General features: G+C 40.7%; 1 protein-coding gene across 2 annotated transcripts in view; it reads right to left on the reverse strand.

Annotated features, from left to right (window-relative positions):
- Positions 1-1,357: 1,357 nt before the first annotated feature.
- sar1b (secretion associated, Ras related GTPase 1B) overlaps positions 1,358-16,253 on the reverse strand; it is a 30,773-nt gene continuing 15,877 nt past the window's right edge. For both annotated transcript variants that reach the window (XM_078230864.1, XM_078230865.1), the window contains exons 3-7: positions 13,759-13,878; positions 9,168-9,233; positions 8,978-9,081; positions 4,781-4,912; positions 1,358-2,660 (exon numbers count right to left, since the gene is read on the reverse strand). In XM_078230864.1, coding sequence (XP_078086990.1) covers positions 2,544-2,660; positions 4,781-4,912; positions 8,978-9,081; positions 9,168-9,233; positions 13,759-13,878 — 539 coding nt within the window. In that variant the 3' untranslated portion in view covers positions 1,358-2,543. The remainder of the gene's footprint in view (positions 2,661-4,780; positions 4,913-8,977; positions 9,082-9,167; positions 9,234-13,758; positions 13,879-16,253) is intronic.

The following is a 16,253-nucleotide window of genomic DNA, read 5'->3' on the forward strand; positions in this document are numbered from 1 at the left end:
CGGAGAGATTGCCAGGTAAAACTCCCCCCGCTTGAAACGGCGATTAGTTTTTGATTTGATTTATTATTGTCACATGTATCAATATACAGTGAAAAGTATTGTTTCTTGCATGATATACAGGCAAAGCATACTGTCCATAGAGAAGGAAACGAGAGAGTGTTACAGTCATAGCTCGGGTGTAGAGAAAGATCAACTTAATGCAAGGTAAGTCCATTCTAAAGTCTGATGGCAGCAGGGACTTTTGTATCTTTTTCCTGACGGAAGAAGGTGGAAGAGAGAATGTCTGGGATGCATGGGGTTCTTAATTATGCTGGCTGCTTTGCCAAAGCAGTGAGAAGTGTAGACAGAGTCAATGGATGGGAGGCTGGTTTGGGTGATGGCTTGGGCTACATTCACGACCTTTTGTAGTTCCTTGCGGTCTTGGGCAGAGTAGGAGCCATACCAAGCTGTGATACGGCCAGAAAGAATACTTTCTATGGTGGATCTGTAAAAGTTGGTGAGGGTCGTAGAGGACATGCCAAATTTTCTTAGTCTTCTGAGAAAGTGGACTTTCTCAACAATAGTGTCGGAAGGACACTTGAAGCTCTCGACCCTTTCTACTTTGTCCCCATTAACCTATTTGTAACTGAAAAGTCCTATCAGAGATTGCATGATTACGCACAAGTTATAAAGACCAAGAAGATTGCAGGTTCGCTAACTACATCACGCTGACCGCAGCTGGAGAGGAAATAGGGGATCTGTAAATGCCCTCAGTTCCCCCGAGTTAAAGAGGTGAATAAAAACTTCCCCATTCCTGGTTGTTATCCAGCGACCACTGGTGGAAAGTACATGCCTGTGGATACCAGGCAACAATAGAATCAAGTTTGGCTGTGATGGCTTCCACAACGTAATAGATTTGTAATAGTTACCGTCTAAGCTCACATGTTATAAATGAGCACTTGTGCGAGTTATGAATGCTCCCAGTATTAGATTGTCGGTAGGTCACATCCACTGATACCATGCTTTTATGTAGAATGCAGTGATGCAAAACCATGCAATTTCTTCAATATTGTTTGTGAGGTTGCCATGAATGTTGCTTGGAATATTTCCTCATTGAACTCTGTTTTTTTTCTCTGCTTGCCACCTTCCAGTTGGAACCTCCTTATAGAGAAATTGCAATATAACATCTGGGATTGAAGCATATGAATCCACTTGCATACTGTGCCATTCTAGAATGCATTTTCCTTCCGCTGGTTCTCGAGCCCTCTCATTCCTCATCTCCAAGTGATGACTCAACAAATCATGCCTACTGACCATTCTTCAAGTATACTTTGGTCAGTATTGACAGGCTATTTAACCACAAGGAGGCATTAGAAAGTGCATTTTAGACAAGGTTTAATTACATGAGGCAGAGACAAGTATTACTTATTTTTTTGTTCATGTCACCATCAAGCACTGTTTTGTATTAGCTGGCTGAGGGCTATTTCGTGCTGTCATATTGAATAACTTTTACTGTAAACAAACAATATCGCCTTTATAAATTAATCTCCAAGCTGCTAATTAGGCAAAGGGAGTTGTGCATTTCTGATACGGTCTGTCTCGGCAAACAGAGGGAAAAAAATGAATTCAAGAACAGCAGTAGACTTCAAAACAATTCTTCCAAAACTCGATTTTTAAAAAAGTGATACTCGACACCACAGAAAAAATACAAAAGATAGGAAATAACCAAGACTTAGAAATCGACTCCTTATTTGAACAAATCCTCATGAGCTTAAGGAAAATGCTAATGGGATTATTTCATGCATGTATAATTTATTGGTGTGTTCCATATTCTGTGAAGAGGGTATAATTTAAAGCTTCAAATAAAAACTAGACGTGCTTACATTTTGCACAGTACTCATTAGAAGAATAACACAGAAATTGATAAGGAATGAGTATTTGTTTCTTCTATTTGTCAAGCAAGGAACAAATTGGTTACAGTCTAATTTAATACAGGGTGCTCAGAGATACTCCTGAAAATGTTAAGGCATCATGCAGTAAGTATCAACAAACTGAGATTTTTCTAAAAATATTTGTATTCTTCAGATACTAAAAGGATTGGTGGTTACATGTTCTAAATTTATTGAACCGAACAATTTAAAAATAGTACATAAAAATTTTTACATGATCATTAAATACCGCTCACATGTATGTTGCTTTCCTGTTAAAAAGTGCATTCAGATGCTATGTTTGTCCAAGTACACTCTCTGTCCAAAACTGTACAGTTTGATGGTTTGGTTAATGTAATAAATCAAAGCAAAGAAACAGGTATCTTATCCACTGAAATTAGAGTGTTACCATATTGTAACTTCAAACATACAAATTGTTTAAGAACTTTTTTGAGGCCTCATTCATACAGATGATTTTTTTTTCTTTTAGCGCAGCCAATGCTATTGTTATTCTTCTAGAAAAACATCAAACTTTTATAACCAAACATATACCCAGAAAATGTCTATTAGGTTCAAGTTGTTGTATGTTGGTAGCTGATCCTCAGCCTATGACAGATAACTTTCCCAAAGTCATCTTCAGTCTATGTACTGAGCTAGCCAGCGGAAACCTTCTCCATAACCTTGTCGCTTTAGGACACTGCACATGAAGACTTCTAGTGGTCGTGCATTAAGCTCCTTCATGGAAATATTTCCCTGTTTTTGACCAGTAGGTAGTGAAAGAGAAAGAAAAGAGTTAGCTTAATTGATTCTGATATCATCCCACAGACTCCCATTATTGCAGATCTAAATGCAGCAAGCATACATCATGAAAGTTGCAATACAAATACATCTGTATACAGATTGATCCCAAAATAAAGTTACTTTGCTTCCACCCACCCCAAAACATACCTACCCAAGCATCTTGACCAACAACTTGCATTCATAGTGCTCCGTTTATCATAGTAAAAATGTCCCAATGCACTTCATAGGATTGCGATGAGATAAGACTTGACACTGAGCCACATTTGGAGATTCTGGGACAAGTGACCAAAAGCATAGCCGCAGATTTAAGTTGTTAGTATCTGACAGGAGATAAAGCTGTTTTTTGGATGGAATTCCAGCACTTCGGGTCAAGACAGCTTAAGACATGGTACTCAATAGTGGGGTGATCAATATCAGAGATGCACAAGAGGCCAGAATTCAATGAATACAATGTTCTCAAAGGGTTGTTGGTCTGAAAGCAGTTGCAGAGAGAGGGGGAGGGGCAAAGAAATGGATGGATTTGAACACAAAGACGAGAACTTTAAAGTTTATGGTATTGTTGCACTGGGACCCAACCAGCACAGCTTTATGGAAATGGTTGCTGATGCTAAAGCTGAAAAGAATACTTAGCAAAAAACACCATTGAGATGGTTTGCTAAAATTAATAAAATAAAATGGAATATAAAAGAATTACTTTAATTAAAGGCAGTACAATAAGAGCTAAGATAGTTGACATTAACTGTGCAGAAAAAATACTCTTTGTGGAGATCTAATTAAACAGCCAAACAGGAGAGAGAGATGTTTCCCTATAACATATAGATCACCAAGGTGTAGTGCGGTAGAAGTTTCTGCTCTTGTCCGATTTGCCCTGTTCCCGAGTTGCAACAGGGAACCATTTGGCAGGGAACCTGTACTAACAGAGCAGTGGTGGTGATGCTAACCTGTTGTGGCACTGGCAGAATCCTCAGAGGTCATGCCATGCAAGTCAGAAAGATTAATTAGTAAGGGTAAACCTTCGAAATAAAACGCAAACATTTCGTCTATCCTATTTGCTTTCCAGGTTTTACTCTAATGGCAAGAGATCTAGAGAACATTTATATACAATGTGGCACAAGTACCATGTGTGAGAGGTACAAATACCCTTTCAGGAGTTTTTGTGACCTCTCAGTTGCTCGAGTCCCAGTGACACAATTAAATGTGTATTGCTTCCAGCATTTCTGCCAGTTCTGTCATTTCAGGCCTAGGTACAGGCGAGCATCTTGGTCATCTTTGACTCAAGGACAAACAGGTTCATCAGCTGCAGTGTTTTGTAGGGTTCTTATGGGTGCATTGGTGACTATGGCTGATCTGCACCCAGAAGGTTATGCTGCAAATAGGACAGGATACTGCGGACAACTGGGTTTTGGATGAGTTGCTGGCTCAGGATTCCCTCCACTTGCATTTTATTTGCTTCTGAAGCACGTTTGAACAAGCTTTCACAGTTTTAATGAAAGGTCACAGACTCTGCTTCTCTCTCTTCGCAAATGCTATTTGACTAGCTGAATGTTTCCAGCATTTTCTGTTTTTAATTCAGATTTCCAGAGCATTTTTGCTTTTGTATCATAGAATCCCTACAGTGCAGAAGGAGACCATGCAGCCCCTCGAGCCTGCACCACAACAATCCCATCCAGCCCCTATCCCCGTAACCCCACGTATTTACCCTGCTAATCCCCCTGACCTACACATTTTGAGACATTAAGGGGCAATTTAGCATGGCCAATCAACCTAACCTGCACATCTTTGGTCTGTGGGAAGAAACCGGAGCACCCGGAGGAAACCCACGCAGACACGGGGAGAACGTGCAAAGTCCACTCAGACAGTGACCAGAGGCCGGAATTGAACCCGGGTCTCTGGCACTGAGAGGCAGCAATGCTAACCACTGTGCCCCCCCCCAGTATCACTGTTACTTAATCTGCCCTGCAGCAAAAACTGGTGGGGAAATGCTTCTATAATCTTAATGGGTCATCACTGCTGGGAGTGAATTTTGTTGAGAAAATTGGAGCAGGTTAACCAGTTGCAAGATTGAATCTTACCTTTCCTGTTGTTTGTCCATACAGTCCAAACAGTTCTCGGAATTTCTCTTCACTGATTGCCTCAGGTCGGTCAATTTTGTTACCAAGGATAAGAATAGGCACATTTCCAACGGTTTCATCTGTCATTAGTGCCTGCAGGAAGAAGAATGTCAAGTTAATAATTAGATCCATCCATGTGCTGCGTATATACACACTTCTCTTGACCATTGCTTCCCCATATTTTTTTTCTTGAAGTTTACTTCACCCTTTTCAACTGCTCCAGTTAGGAAGTACTTTTCTTTAAGACATGCAAATGCATGCCATTCATCAAGCTCATTAAAGTACACATATCTAGGAAGCAGGGACCACACGGTGGCACAGTGGTTAGCACTGCTGCTTCACAGCTCCAGGGAGCCGGGTTCAATTCCGGCTTAGGGTGACTGTCTGTGTGGAGTCTGCACGTTCTCCCTGTGTCTGCGTGGGTTTCCTCCGGGTGCTCCGGTTTCCTCCCACAGTCCAAAGATGTGCGGGTTAGGATGATTGGTCATGCTAAATTGCCCTTTAGTGTCAGGGGGACTGAGAGGGTAAATACCTGGAGTTACTGGGATTGGGGCTGGGTGGGATTGTGGTCGGTGCCGGCTCGATGGGCCGAATGGCCTCCTTCTGTACCGTGGGGGTTCTAAGTTCTAGCTTCAGGCCGCAGCTGGAATTTCATCCTACATCTTCAAGTTAAAATCTACTATTTGGTTTGGATGGTGTGCAGATTCCGTTACACATACATTGGATGGGACCTTAAGCCCGCACTCTCCATCCACAGGATCGGTGTCAGGGGCTCAAGATCCTGCGAAACCTGGTGAATCTCGCTGGCAAGATTGCCATTTCCGATTTTCGCCACCCCTCGCCAACGACGTAATCAGGTTCACACCCATAATGGGCAAGAATCCAATTTTAATAAATTTAAACATAATTATTTCTTCCCCTCCCCCCCCGGCCGCAATCAACAGATCTCGCCCCACCTCCTCCACCATTACATTTTCATACCTCGCCAAGATGACGTCACATTGCCAAGGATTACAACAGGTTCACCCAGATGTGAACCTGTATTGAAGATTCCTCCAGGACGCAAAGGTGAGTAAAACCCCTGGGGAGGGGGATATGGCCTTCGCACTGCCCCCTGCACTGCCAACCTGGTAGTCACCCTGTGCCAGGGCACAGCTCTATGGGGAGCCTCACGTACGGGGATATCAGCATGGTGAGAGGGGGCATACAGCGCCCTGATTTCAGTGGAGCCGGGCTTTGCAGGTGTCTTTAGGCCCCGCCCCATCAAAGTAATGGTGTTTAACATATCCCCTTTTGCTTTCTTTTTTGGACAAACTGTCATAAGATCTAGAAAGAAAACCTGCCTGCTCCTCTGGAGAGGAACACACCAGTTTTGAGTCAGATCCTGACACTTTACCATGGCTTGGTAAGATTCCATCCAACATCATCCATAGTATGTTATACATCGGTGTTTACAGTATTACAGGAGAAGAAAGGTTTTACAGCCACTTTTTTGTCAAATACGGGACTGATTCCAGTTTACTCCTGAATATTCTCATTTCCTGAATCTAAAGACATTTAAGGATCCGTAAAGGGGTTAAAATCTATGCCTCAAATATCTTGAGTATGCAAACAGTTCCTATTGTCACAGTTTAAGAATCATTTTAATGTCTTGATTTTAAAATTCTCATCCTTGTTTTCAAATTCCTCCATGGTCTTGCCCCTCTCTATCTCTGCCAACCCTTGGATTATTCTAATTCTGGGCTCTTGTACCATTAGTGATCGTGTTTTCAGTTGCCTCGACCTTAAGCTCTGGAATTCACTCCCTGCATCTCTCCACCTCTCTAACTTGCTTACTTCATTTTTCACTTCTTAAAATATACCTCTGACCATCTTGGTCATTTATCTCATATCTTCTTTGGGGCACACTGTCATACTTTGTTTTAGACTGTTCCTGTGGATTATTTTGGGGGCTATATCAATATAAGTGTTTGTTATTGTTTCTATACCAGTACTGAATAGAGAAACTGTCTTTGTGCATATATACTTGCATATAGACTTGCGGATAGCGAAGAACGTTGTCGGGCAATACAGCAGGATATAGATAGGCTGGAAAATTGGACGGAGAGGTGGCAGATGGAGTTTAATCCGGATAAATGCGAAGTGATGCATATTGGAAGAAATAATGTAGGGAGGAGTTATACAATAAATGGCAGAGTCATCAGGAGTATAGAAACACAGAGGGACCTAGGTGTGCAAGTCCACAAATCCTTGAAGGTGGCAACACAGGTGGAGAAGGTGGTGAAGAAGGCATATGGTCTGCTTGCCTTTATAGGACGGGATATAGAGTATAAAAGCTGGAGTCTGATGATGCAGCTGTATAGAACGCTGGTTAGGCCACATTTGGAGTACTGCGTCCCGTTCTGGTCGCCGCACTACCAGAAGGACGTGGAGGCGTTAGAGAGAGTGCAGAGAAGGTTTACCAGGATGTTGCCAGGTATGGAGGGTCTTATCTATGAGGAGAGATTGGGTAAACTGGGGTTGTTCTCCCTGGAAAGACGGAGAATGAGGGGAGATCTAATAGAGGTGTACAAGATTATGAAGGGGATAGATAGGGTGAACGGTGGGAAGCTTTTTCTCAGATCAGAAGTGACGTTCACGAGGGATCACGGGCTCAAGGTGAGAGGGGCGAAGTATAACTCAGATATTAGAGGAATGTTTTTTACACAGAGGGTGGTGGGGGCCTGGAATGCGCTGCCAAGTAGGGTGGTGGAGGCAGGCACGCTGACATCGTTTAAGACTTACCTGGATAGTCACATGAGCAGCCTGGGAATGGAGGGATACAAACGATTGGTCTGGTTGGACCAAGGAGCGGCACAGGCTTGGAGGGCCGAAGGGCCTGTTTTCTGTGCTGTACTGTTCTTTGTAAACAGCTATCATCAAGTTTCTCACTTGGGATCACACTCGACAGAACCCTGAAAGCAACTTCAATTTCTTCTTTATTTCCTCTTTTTCCCTCAAAACCTTTGGATGTACCAGTTCGATCCTGGTATTTTGTCTTCCTTTAGCTTAACAAGTTGATCTAATGCTTTTCTTTTATTTCTTTCCTTACTTGTTTTCAACCAATTCAGGATTTGTCTCATCAATACCCTCCTGTCCCATTTCACTTTTAATAATTCTCTTTTACTAATAAATTTATAGATTATTTTTCTGTTCTTTTGGAAGAAAAACATTGAAATTTTCATCTACTTTCTTCACTTCTCTAAACCTGCCATTATTTTTGGGAGTCATTTTCATCATTCCACACAGATTGAATATCCCTCTTTGATTTTAATTTTGTTTTATCATTATTTACCTATGACATTCAGGAACATGTACCACCCCATTTTTAAATGGAATACAACAAATGCCATTCTACACTACAGCAATTTTATTCTTTAAAAATAACTCCTTGTTGGTCCATAGTTCTGGATCAATTATTATCTTTCAATTTCATCTCAGCCAGTTCACTAATCTTTCTCTCTAATTTCTTCCGTTTGGAACTTATTGTAGTCATTGCTCCGAAGATCATCACTTACATTTAACCACATTGTTTTTACTTATTCTTTAAGTTTAAATTCTTTACCTTCTTATATTTGAACTACTCTGTTCCTCCTGCCCATCCTACTCCATATTCTCACTCTGGCCAAATTTCCATTTCTGATGTATTGCCCTTAGGCTGTAGCCAGTTCACTTAGCGGTGTGCTCTCTGAATGATCCCTGTTTTGGATTGAGTTAATTCCGGCAGGAGAGCCAAGTCTGGTTTCAATGTTCCCAGCCTGAGTGAAATTCATCCCAGGTTTCCCATTCCTTGTCACATACAAGGCCTGGGTTATACCTCAAAAGTCAAATTCCCCATCCAAACTCACTGCTCTGTATTACTGAGAAACAAAGGTTACTTGAGTGAGAGTTGTTACTGCCAATGAAAAAATAACCCAGATTCAATTTCAGCCTTCAGGACAGGAGAGGTGAAAGTAAAAAGGTACTGATGTAATTATGTGATAGAAGTTAGATTACACGGTGTATAGTTGTCAAATATACCTGGAACTGAAAGGTGTAAATCCATTTATCGTATTCTAATTATTTGAATAACTTGCGCTCTAGGTGACATGGAGGTATTCTCACTAAAGATTTACTTACATCAAGCTCTGCTTTAGATTCTGCCAGACGCTCACAGTCTGCACAGTCAACCAGGAAGACAATAGCGTTGATAGCAGGGAGGTAGTTTTTCCAGACTCTGCGTGCTTTTAAAGAAAAAAGTTGAAGACAACATTACAGTTGGCATGTTTTTAAAATCTCTTTTGAGATGCCATTAAGAACTGATATGTACCTTGTGCATGGCCACCCAAATCAAAAGTAGTGAAAGTCATCCCAGCAATCGTCAGCTCTTCTGAAGCTTTGGGAAAAACAAATAGTTGATTATTTATGTGGAAATATTCCAGTAGTCATTAACACAGGGATATTTAATTACTTTTAGCAATCATTGTAACATACATTTAAAACTTCGGTAACTACTGTACATTTGAAGAAAAGATATGAATTAGAATTTGAAGTGGCCAATAGTAATGTTTTGAGAATTTCATCTCCTATATTATTGCATGCAGGGATGCTTTAATAAAGTACACTAGCAGATCTCCAGTGGTGTTGCTCCTAGTGAGTCAAACATTAGGCGGTTAATAAGAACAGGTATAGGAACATAGAAATTAGGAACAGAACTAGGCAAATTCAACCCTCCGAGCCTGCTTCAGAGCCATTCAATCAGATACTGGCTGATCTCTCCCTGGTCTCAAGTCCACTTCCCCACCAATGTTGTACGTGTACCACACAATGTTTTTGTTATGTTGCTACAGTAGATCCATGTTTAATGGGGAGATGGTTGTGTATTTTTACTGTCACTGGACTAGTAACCTGGAGACCCAGGCTCTAACTGCACCACGGCAGACAGTGAGATTTGAATTTTTTAAAAATATGGAATTAAAGGTCTAATGATGACCCTGAAACCATTGTTGATTGTTGTAAAAACTCACCTGGTTCACGAATGTCCTTTAGGGACATTATCAGATTTTAACGACATGTTATTCAAGATCCACAGCACTGTGGTTGACTCTTAAAAGCCCTCTGAAATGGCCTAGCAAGCTAGTCAGTTCAAGGGCAATTAGGGATGAGCAATAAATGCTGGTCTTGCTTGGGACACTCACATCCCATAAATTATTTTTTTTAAATTAGCATACCTTCCACTTACGCCACTGTGGCAAATTGGATTTTTCCTGGGTGGTTAGAATGTCTTCTTCTTATGATGGTATATTTAGCACTTGCTTTCAACAATAAGCTTGTAGTTTGAGAGAAGACTGTTTACTTATGTTGATTTGAATTTATATTTAGCAATACAGAAGGGCTGTTACGCACAATGTCTATGAGAAGATCATTCATTACTAAACCTGAGGTTCTTGGGTGTTGCAGTAGCTAGGGAGGGGCAGCTTAATTAACGTGGAGATACCGGGGACCTCACTTACACATCAAAGGATAGGAATCTGCCTCAGGGTAGTGGTTGCCATGTCATTGGAAGTCGCCAGAGAATTTTCGAACTCTTAAAGAGAGAGAATGCTGTGTGCTGTATCAAGGTGCTGTGTTTTAAGATTTGGACCAGTTTGGTTAGAGGTGAACTAATATTTTAAAGACTTAGTAAGTTATCCCTTTGTTTCTAAGCCATGGAGTGCAGTGAAATTGACTACTGACTTTGAAAACAGCGCACAGCTCAAGTATTTTTTTGAAAATAAAGCAGCTGATGATAACAGTAGTTCTTAGCATGCCATCCATAATGACAGCTGGTCGCAAGGTATATTTTAATAATAAGGGCTCTCTTATTATACTTGGGGCGTGCTGTTATTTAACTCGATAAGCCCAAAAGTACTGGCATGAAAGGTCCGCTAAGAGGAGTAACTTGACACTGAGCCCAAGAATACATTACAAAAGTGCCTACATTTCAAAACTACTTCATTGATTGTAAAGTACTTTGGCACGCCCCCAGGTTATGAACACTGCTTTATAAATGCAAATCTTTTATCTTTAACTTGTGTAAATAAGCACAAGATGAGTGTGGTTTAGTGGTTAATCAATCAGAGCAGAGAATGGAAATTTGCAGATTGGGAGTATCTGTAAATATCTGGTTTCAGGTCAGGCCACATATTTCTTTCACAACAAATTGTTCTCTACAGTAAATAACTGTCTTTTCAACATATATTTGTGACCTACTGAAGTGTGACAACATTCTCAAAACTTTTACATACAACAAAATCCCCTGTGATGCTGCTCAGGTTAGGGTACAAGATACTCTATTTGAATGGAACTGCAACATATACCACACAGAAGACAATGTATTATGCTGATGATAAAGTTTTGGTAGTATATGTAACAACCAGTATATAGAGAGATAAGACTGCTATTCAGGCTGAAATTCAGATCCTGGATTATCTGTGGCAATGCCAGTTAAGACATACAGCACAGGCACTGAAAGAGAGGGGAAAATAAAAACTTATGTCTCCAATTCATATTACTATCCAGTGGCATCTGGTGGAAATGCATATGGAATTTGGGCAAGAACTGGAATTATTTCAGTCTCAATGTCAAACAAGGTGCTGGAGGACACCATCTCAATAGCAGACTTCAGGAAATGATTGGGTAGAAAAACTAAACAAAAATTAAAATACCTGGCACATGGATGTATCAAGGCATCAAAAATGTAAGCTGCTTCTGAAAAAATATGATCTTGCATTGGTGTTGGAGAAGAGCAAAACACTCAAGAAATGTTGATGCATTTTCCAGAGGTATTATTTTTAATATTTATTTAACAGAATGAAGCTCTAACCAGAATTCACAAAATTAGCACATTGAGGCACTGAAGGGTTCATTGTGTTAATACCCAAGGAAATAGACAAGGAAATAGTTCAGTTTGCCATTTATGTAAAATTCATTCTGCATATACATCAAACACTACTTCTTCACTGAGGTACTGAATAAGTGTCACTAGTTGGTACAGTCAGAGATTTCCACCTCTGAGTAATGATGCAGAAAATGGTGTCTCACTAGCAATAGGAAAGGCAGGCAGTAAAAATACAGGCACAATAGAAGACTGAGACTTAGGACAGATTAATGCTCACAAATACTTCCTCAAGGAAGGAAACCTAGAAAATTCAGAAACTTCTTATATTGGAAGCGTTGAATAGTTCTAAAGTGACATGAGGATGGGGTGGTAAATAATGGACTATAAAATACCAGCCAGCACTTGTAAAGTAGAACCACACGGTATCAAGAGATTGCCGAGTGCTACCAGTAACAGTATAAATACTCTCAAAATAACATACAGAATTAAAGGAGCAATCAGTAGAACACAATTTTCCTTTGCGAACAAATTACGTCCACGGTTAATATTGCCTGGGCAATTCAGCAATCTCCAATTTCAAAAAAGGTCCATTCCCAGGCTTGAGCTTCTTTTCAAACAAATACAAACAGCACAAGAAATAGGAGCTAAGACCATCATATGGTCCTTAAAGCCCGTTCTGCCATGCAACAAGATTATAGCTGATCTTCTACCTCCATCTTCCCACACTACCCTCATATCTCTAAATAAGTAATAATATGAGAACATAAGAAATAGGAGCTGGGTTAGAACAAGAGCCACCCAAGACAGCTCACTTGTCGAACTTGCCTTTTTCTGCTTTGAAGAGCAAAACCACCACCTTCCTTGCCCCAGGTGGCAAAACTAAGACCAGGATCTTGAGTGTTTAGAATGCCACAGGCACAATCCATTTCCTTTACTGCTGGGCGTATCAGGTTTGATTTTGCAATTTCAGTCAAGCAACAAAACTAAGCTTGGCTCACTTAGAATCATTCTTAGCTCTGAGTCAAAAGGGTTTTGATTCATGTCCTTCCAGGGTGGGAGTCCTTAGTTAACACTAATGGCGCATTACTGGATGTACCGTCACTGGGATGAAGTGTTACAAGGTGACATTGTTCATGGGAAATGTGGGATCCATGACATGACTGAAAGAAGAGAAAGGAGTTTGTCTCCTATCCTGGCCCCAACATCACCCAAATAAAATGGTCTTTCAGCTCACTGATGTGAGTACATTGCCTACCATGTTTGTCGACACAAAAGTGACTGCCCTTTCAAGTACATTGGAAGTGCTTCAGGTTTTTCTCGGTGATGTAATGAAGTACGATATAAATGTAAGATCTTTATTTCATATAGAAACAAAAGTTGGTGTAGAGGAAGTTTAATGAATCATGAATTATTATGCTGGTGTGAGTAATGACGTCCTTGGAAACTACGGACGTAATTTTTACTTTACCATTACTTTTGAACTTTCCTTCACATTATCCTATCCCATATAATTTTCATGAAAGTATATTATAATCAGCATTTAATATTCTATATATCATAAGGTGTGATGGGTTATCAAAGTATCCTTTCACTCCACAAATTGGATATGTGCTAGCCCAGACTGATGGACGGAAACCTTCCTAGCTTCACGAGTCTGTAGGAATCCAAAGAGAAACAAAACTAGGTAGACTAATAGGCAGGAAACTACAGCTGAAAATTACCGAAAATATAATAAGTAGAAATTTCATTCACATTTTTACAGTTGGTTGCAAGGGGAATGAAAAAAACTCTCATTGAGATAATCTGAGGGTAGGACGAAAGCACATTGCTGGAGCAATGCAACAAGAACTTTAATCTGCATCTGACAATAATACATTACTTAGAAGTGTTCCATATGGACACTGATCACCATTCCATTCCCTATATGGAAGCCACACAACTGGAAGAGCTTAAAAAAATTAAAGAAACAAATTTATAAACTGATGGTTTCTTGAAATCGTAATTCTAAGAAGAATGAATCATTGATGACTACACAACTTACTTGGATGTAGCGTTGGCACATGCTGTGCCAGTCTATCATCTTTGAGCATGTGCAACAGAGTAGTCTTTCCAGCATTGTCCAGTCCTAGAAATACTAATTTTCCCGATTTCTTGTACAGTCCTAGAACAAACAAACAAGTAATCTGACTTTAACAAAAATATCACATGCTGCAATTAATTAAAAGCTCTGTAGCAACGTGTGTCTCTTCTCACAGATCATAAAAATAAGTCAAAAGCAGATATTTAGCTGAATATTTACCAAAATGGAAAGGTCCAAGACGACATGTGGTGTATACAAACAGGCAACATGATTGTTGTGCCATATACAATGTTTTATTTTCAGATAGGATGTTGCATAAAAAAGTATTTGCACTTTTCATCCAACTCCCTGGTCCCAATAAACTGTACAACTGGAAGGACACTTTACAGTTTGTCTGCTAAGACTTCTTTTGTGAGAGACATTCCGACCTTCCACTGTGTTCTTCGCACAAGTGAATTCTTTTTGAAACCAGGGTTTCTTGTTTGGAAAATATCACGGATGCATGCTTACATGTTGAGATGCCACAGCATTTCAAACTGGAACTTTAGATAGCCAAATCAGTATCAGATCAACAGATTCACCAGTGTCATGGTACTACAAGTTTTAAAAAAATATATATATCATTAAGTGTTGCAAATTTTCCCTGACATCACAGGTTGCTTTATTTTTCACTTACACATGGTTACCCCTTGAGTGACACAAGCATCATCCAGGCTGGTTAATTCTTATTCGGTGGTACAAGGTACACGGTGACATAAAGTTGACTTTGTCCCTCAACCTGAACAGGCACACCCTCATTCCAACTACATTTATAATGTGAACGTTAGATATCAGAGGCCAAAAGCTTTTCCCATACTAGTGTTGCACACATCCACTGTACAAACAGCACAGCTCAAAGGGTTTGACAGGGTGTGCATTAAAGCTCAAGCTACATGCCTTGGTCAGATCAACTTTCGCAATAAGGTGAGGTAAAAAAAATTCTGAAATACTCTGTCGTACATTTCAAACAATAGACGTAAATAATTGTTTTCCATAGAGTGGAGAAATCTGCCAACAATACATAAACCCAGGTAAAAAGCCAGGGCAGTGCATATGTAGTGGGAAAATAATTAAACACCAATAATGTACATAATCCTCATAAATTAGCCACATACACCAAGCGGAAGCCAGCAAATGACTCTCTTTAGAGCTTGTTGCTGCCAGGATTATTAGTAGTTGACAGTAATCACCATTACATTCTGGGTTTAATACCTGACACACCCAATCCATGTTATGTTAGGTTGTTCAACAAGTTTGGGAACAACATAGGTGACAAATCCAAACCCTCTACTTGCCCTCACAGCTCCAATGACGTACAAAACGGATCAGGTTTCAGTGAATGAAATAACCGAGGATTAAATTTAAATAGAGCACCCGGAAAAAAAAACCACGTCAAATACTGGGAACAGTTATTTGATTTGTTGAATAAATACAATAAATGGACATGGAAAAGGAAAGCCAGTTCTCTGCTGATAAAGTACAAGCTCCTGAGGTTCAGTGTAGCTCTGCTTGGGTGCCAAACATTTGCATGTATTCTTGAATGCAGCAAGTGCTTATTAACACAGTGAATTGTTCATGAATATAATAATCTCGTAAAAATGTTTTAAGAAGAGATGATATTGGTTCAGTCTGTGACAGCCATGGCTCGGTTGGTCGCACTCTTGCCTCTAAATCAAAGTTCCAGGTTCAAGCCCCACTCTAAAGGGGGGGGGGTTTCCCTCCCAAAAATATTCGAAGTGTCGAATTTGTGTGAAAACTGGAGTAAATCACGCAGTTTTTTTTCAGTGGGAGTTCAGAGACGAATCTCCCACACTCCGTGCATTGCTGAGTGCACCAGTGTAAATCACATTTTAAAAAATCATGGGGTGGGGCCTATTCCCGCCCAGGAGGCCGGCAGCACTGAGCGAGCCATTGCACATGCGCCGAGCTGTCAGCGCTGAGATTGGCGCATGCGCAATGAACTTGAACCTGGAACTTTACGATTTCGAGGCAAGAGGGTGACCAACCGAGCCATGGCTGCCACAGACTGAACCAACATCATCTCTTTATGAACCATTTTTACAAGATTATTATATTCATTAACAATTCACTGTGTTAATAAGCACTTACTGCATTTGAGAATACATGCAAATATTTGGCACCCAAGTAGGAACTACACTCGACCTCAGAAGCTTATACTATCTGCCGGCCTCCTGATTGCTGGCGAGCCCACGGTCCCCGCAACGACGACCCTCCCAACTCCCCCCCACCCCCACCCCCAATTGCTGGCCCCCTAAGCATGCCCGGGCCCAGCCTCGACCCCCCCCCCAAATCTCCCACCCCTCTCAATTCCCCCCACCCCATTGTAGCCCCAACACTGCCCAGCAGGCTGCCCCCATCCCATTGGCTTGCCCTTCCCCAGCGAGCCTGACTGCAGA

This window comes from Mustelus asterias, chromosome 16 (genome assembly GCF_964213995.1).
Source record: "Mustelus asterias chromosome 16, sMusAst1.hap1.1, whole genome shotgun sequence".
Lineage (NCBI taxonomy): Eukaryota > Metazoa > Chordata > Chondrichthyes > Carcharhiniformes > Triakidae > Mustelus > Mustelus asterias.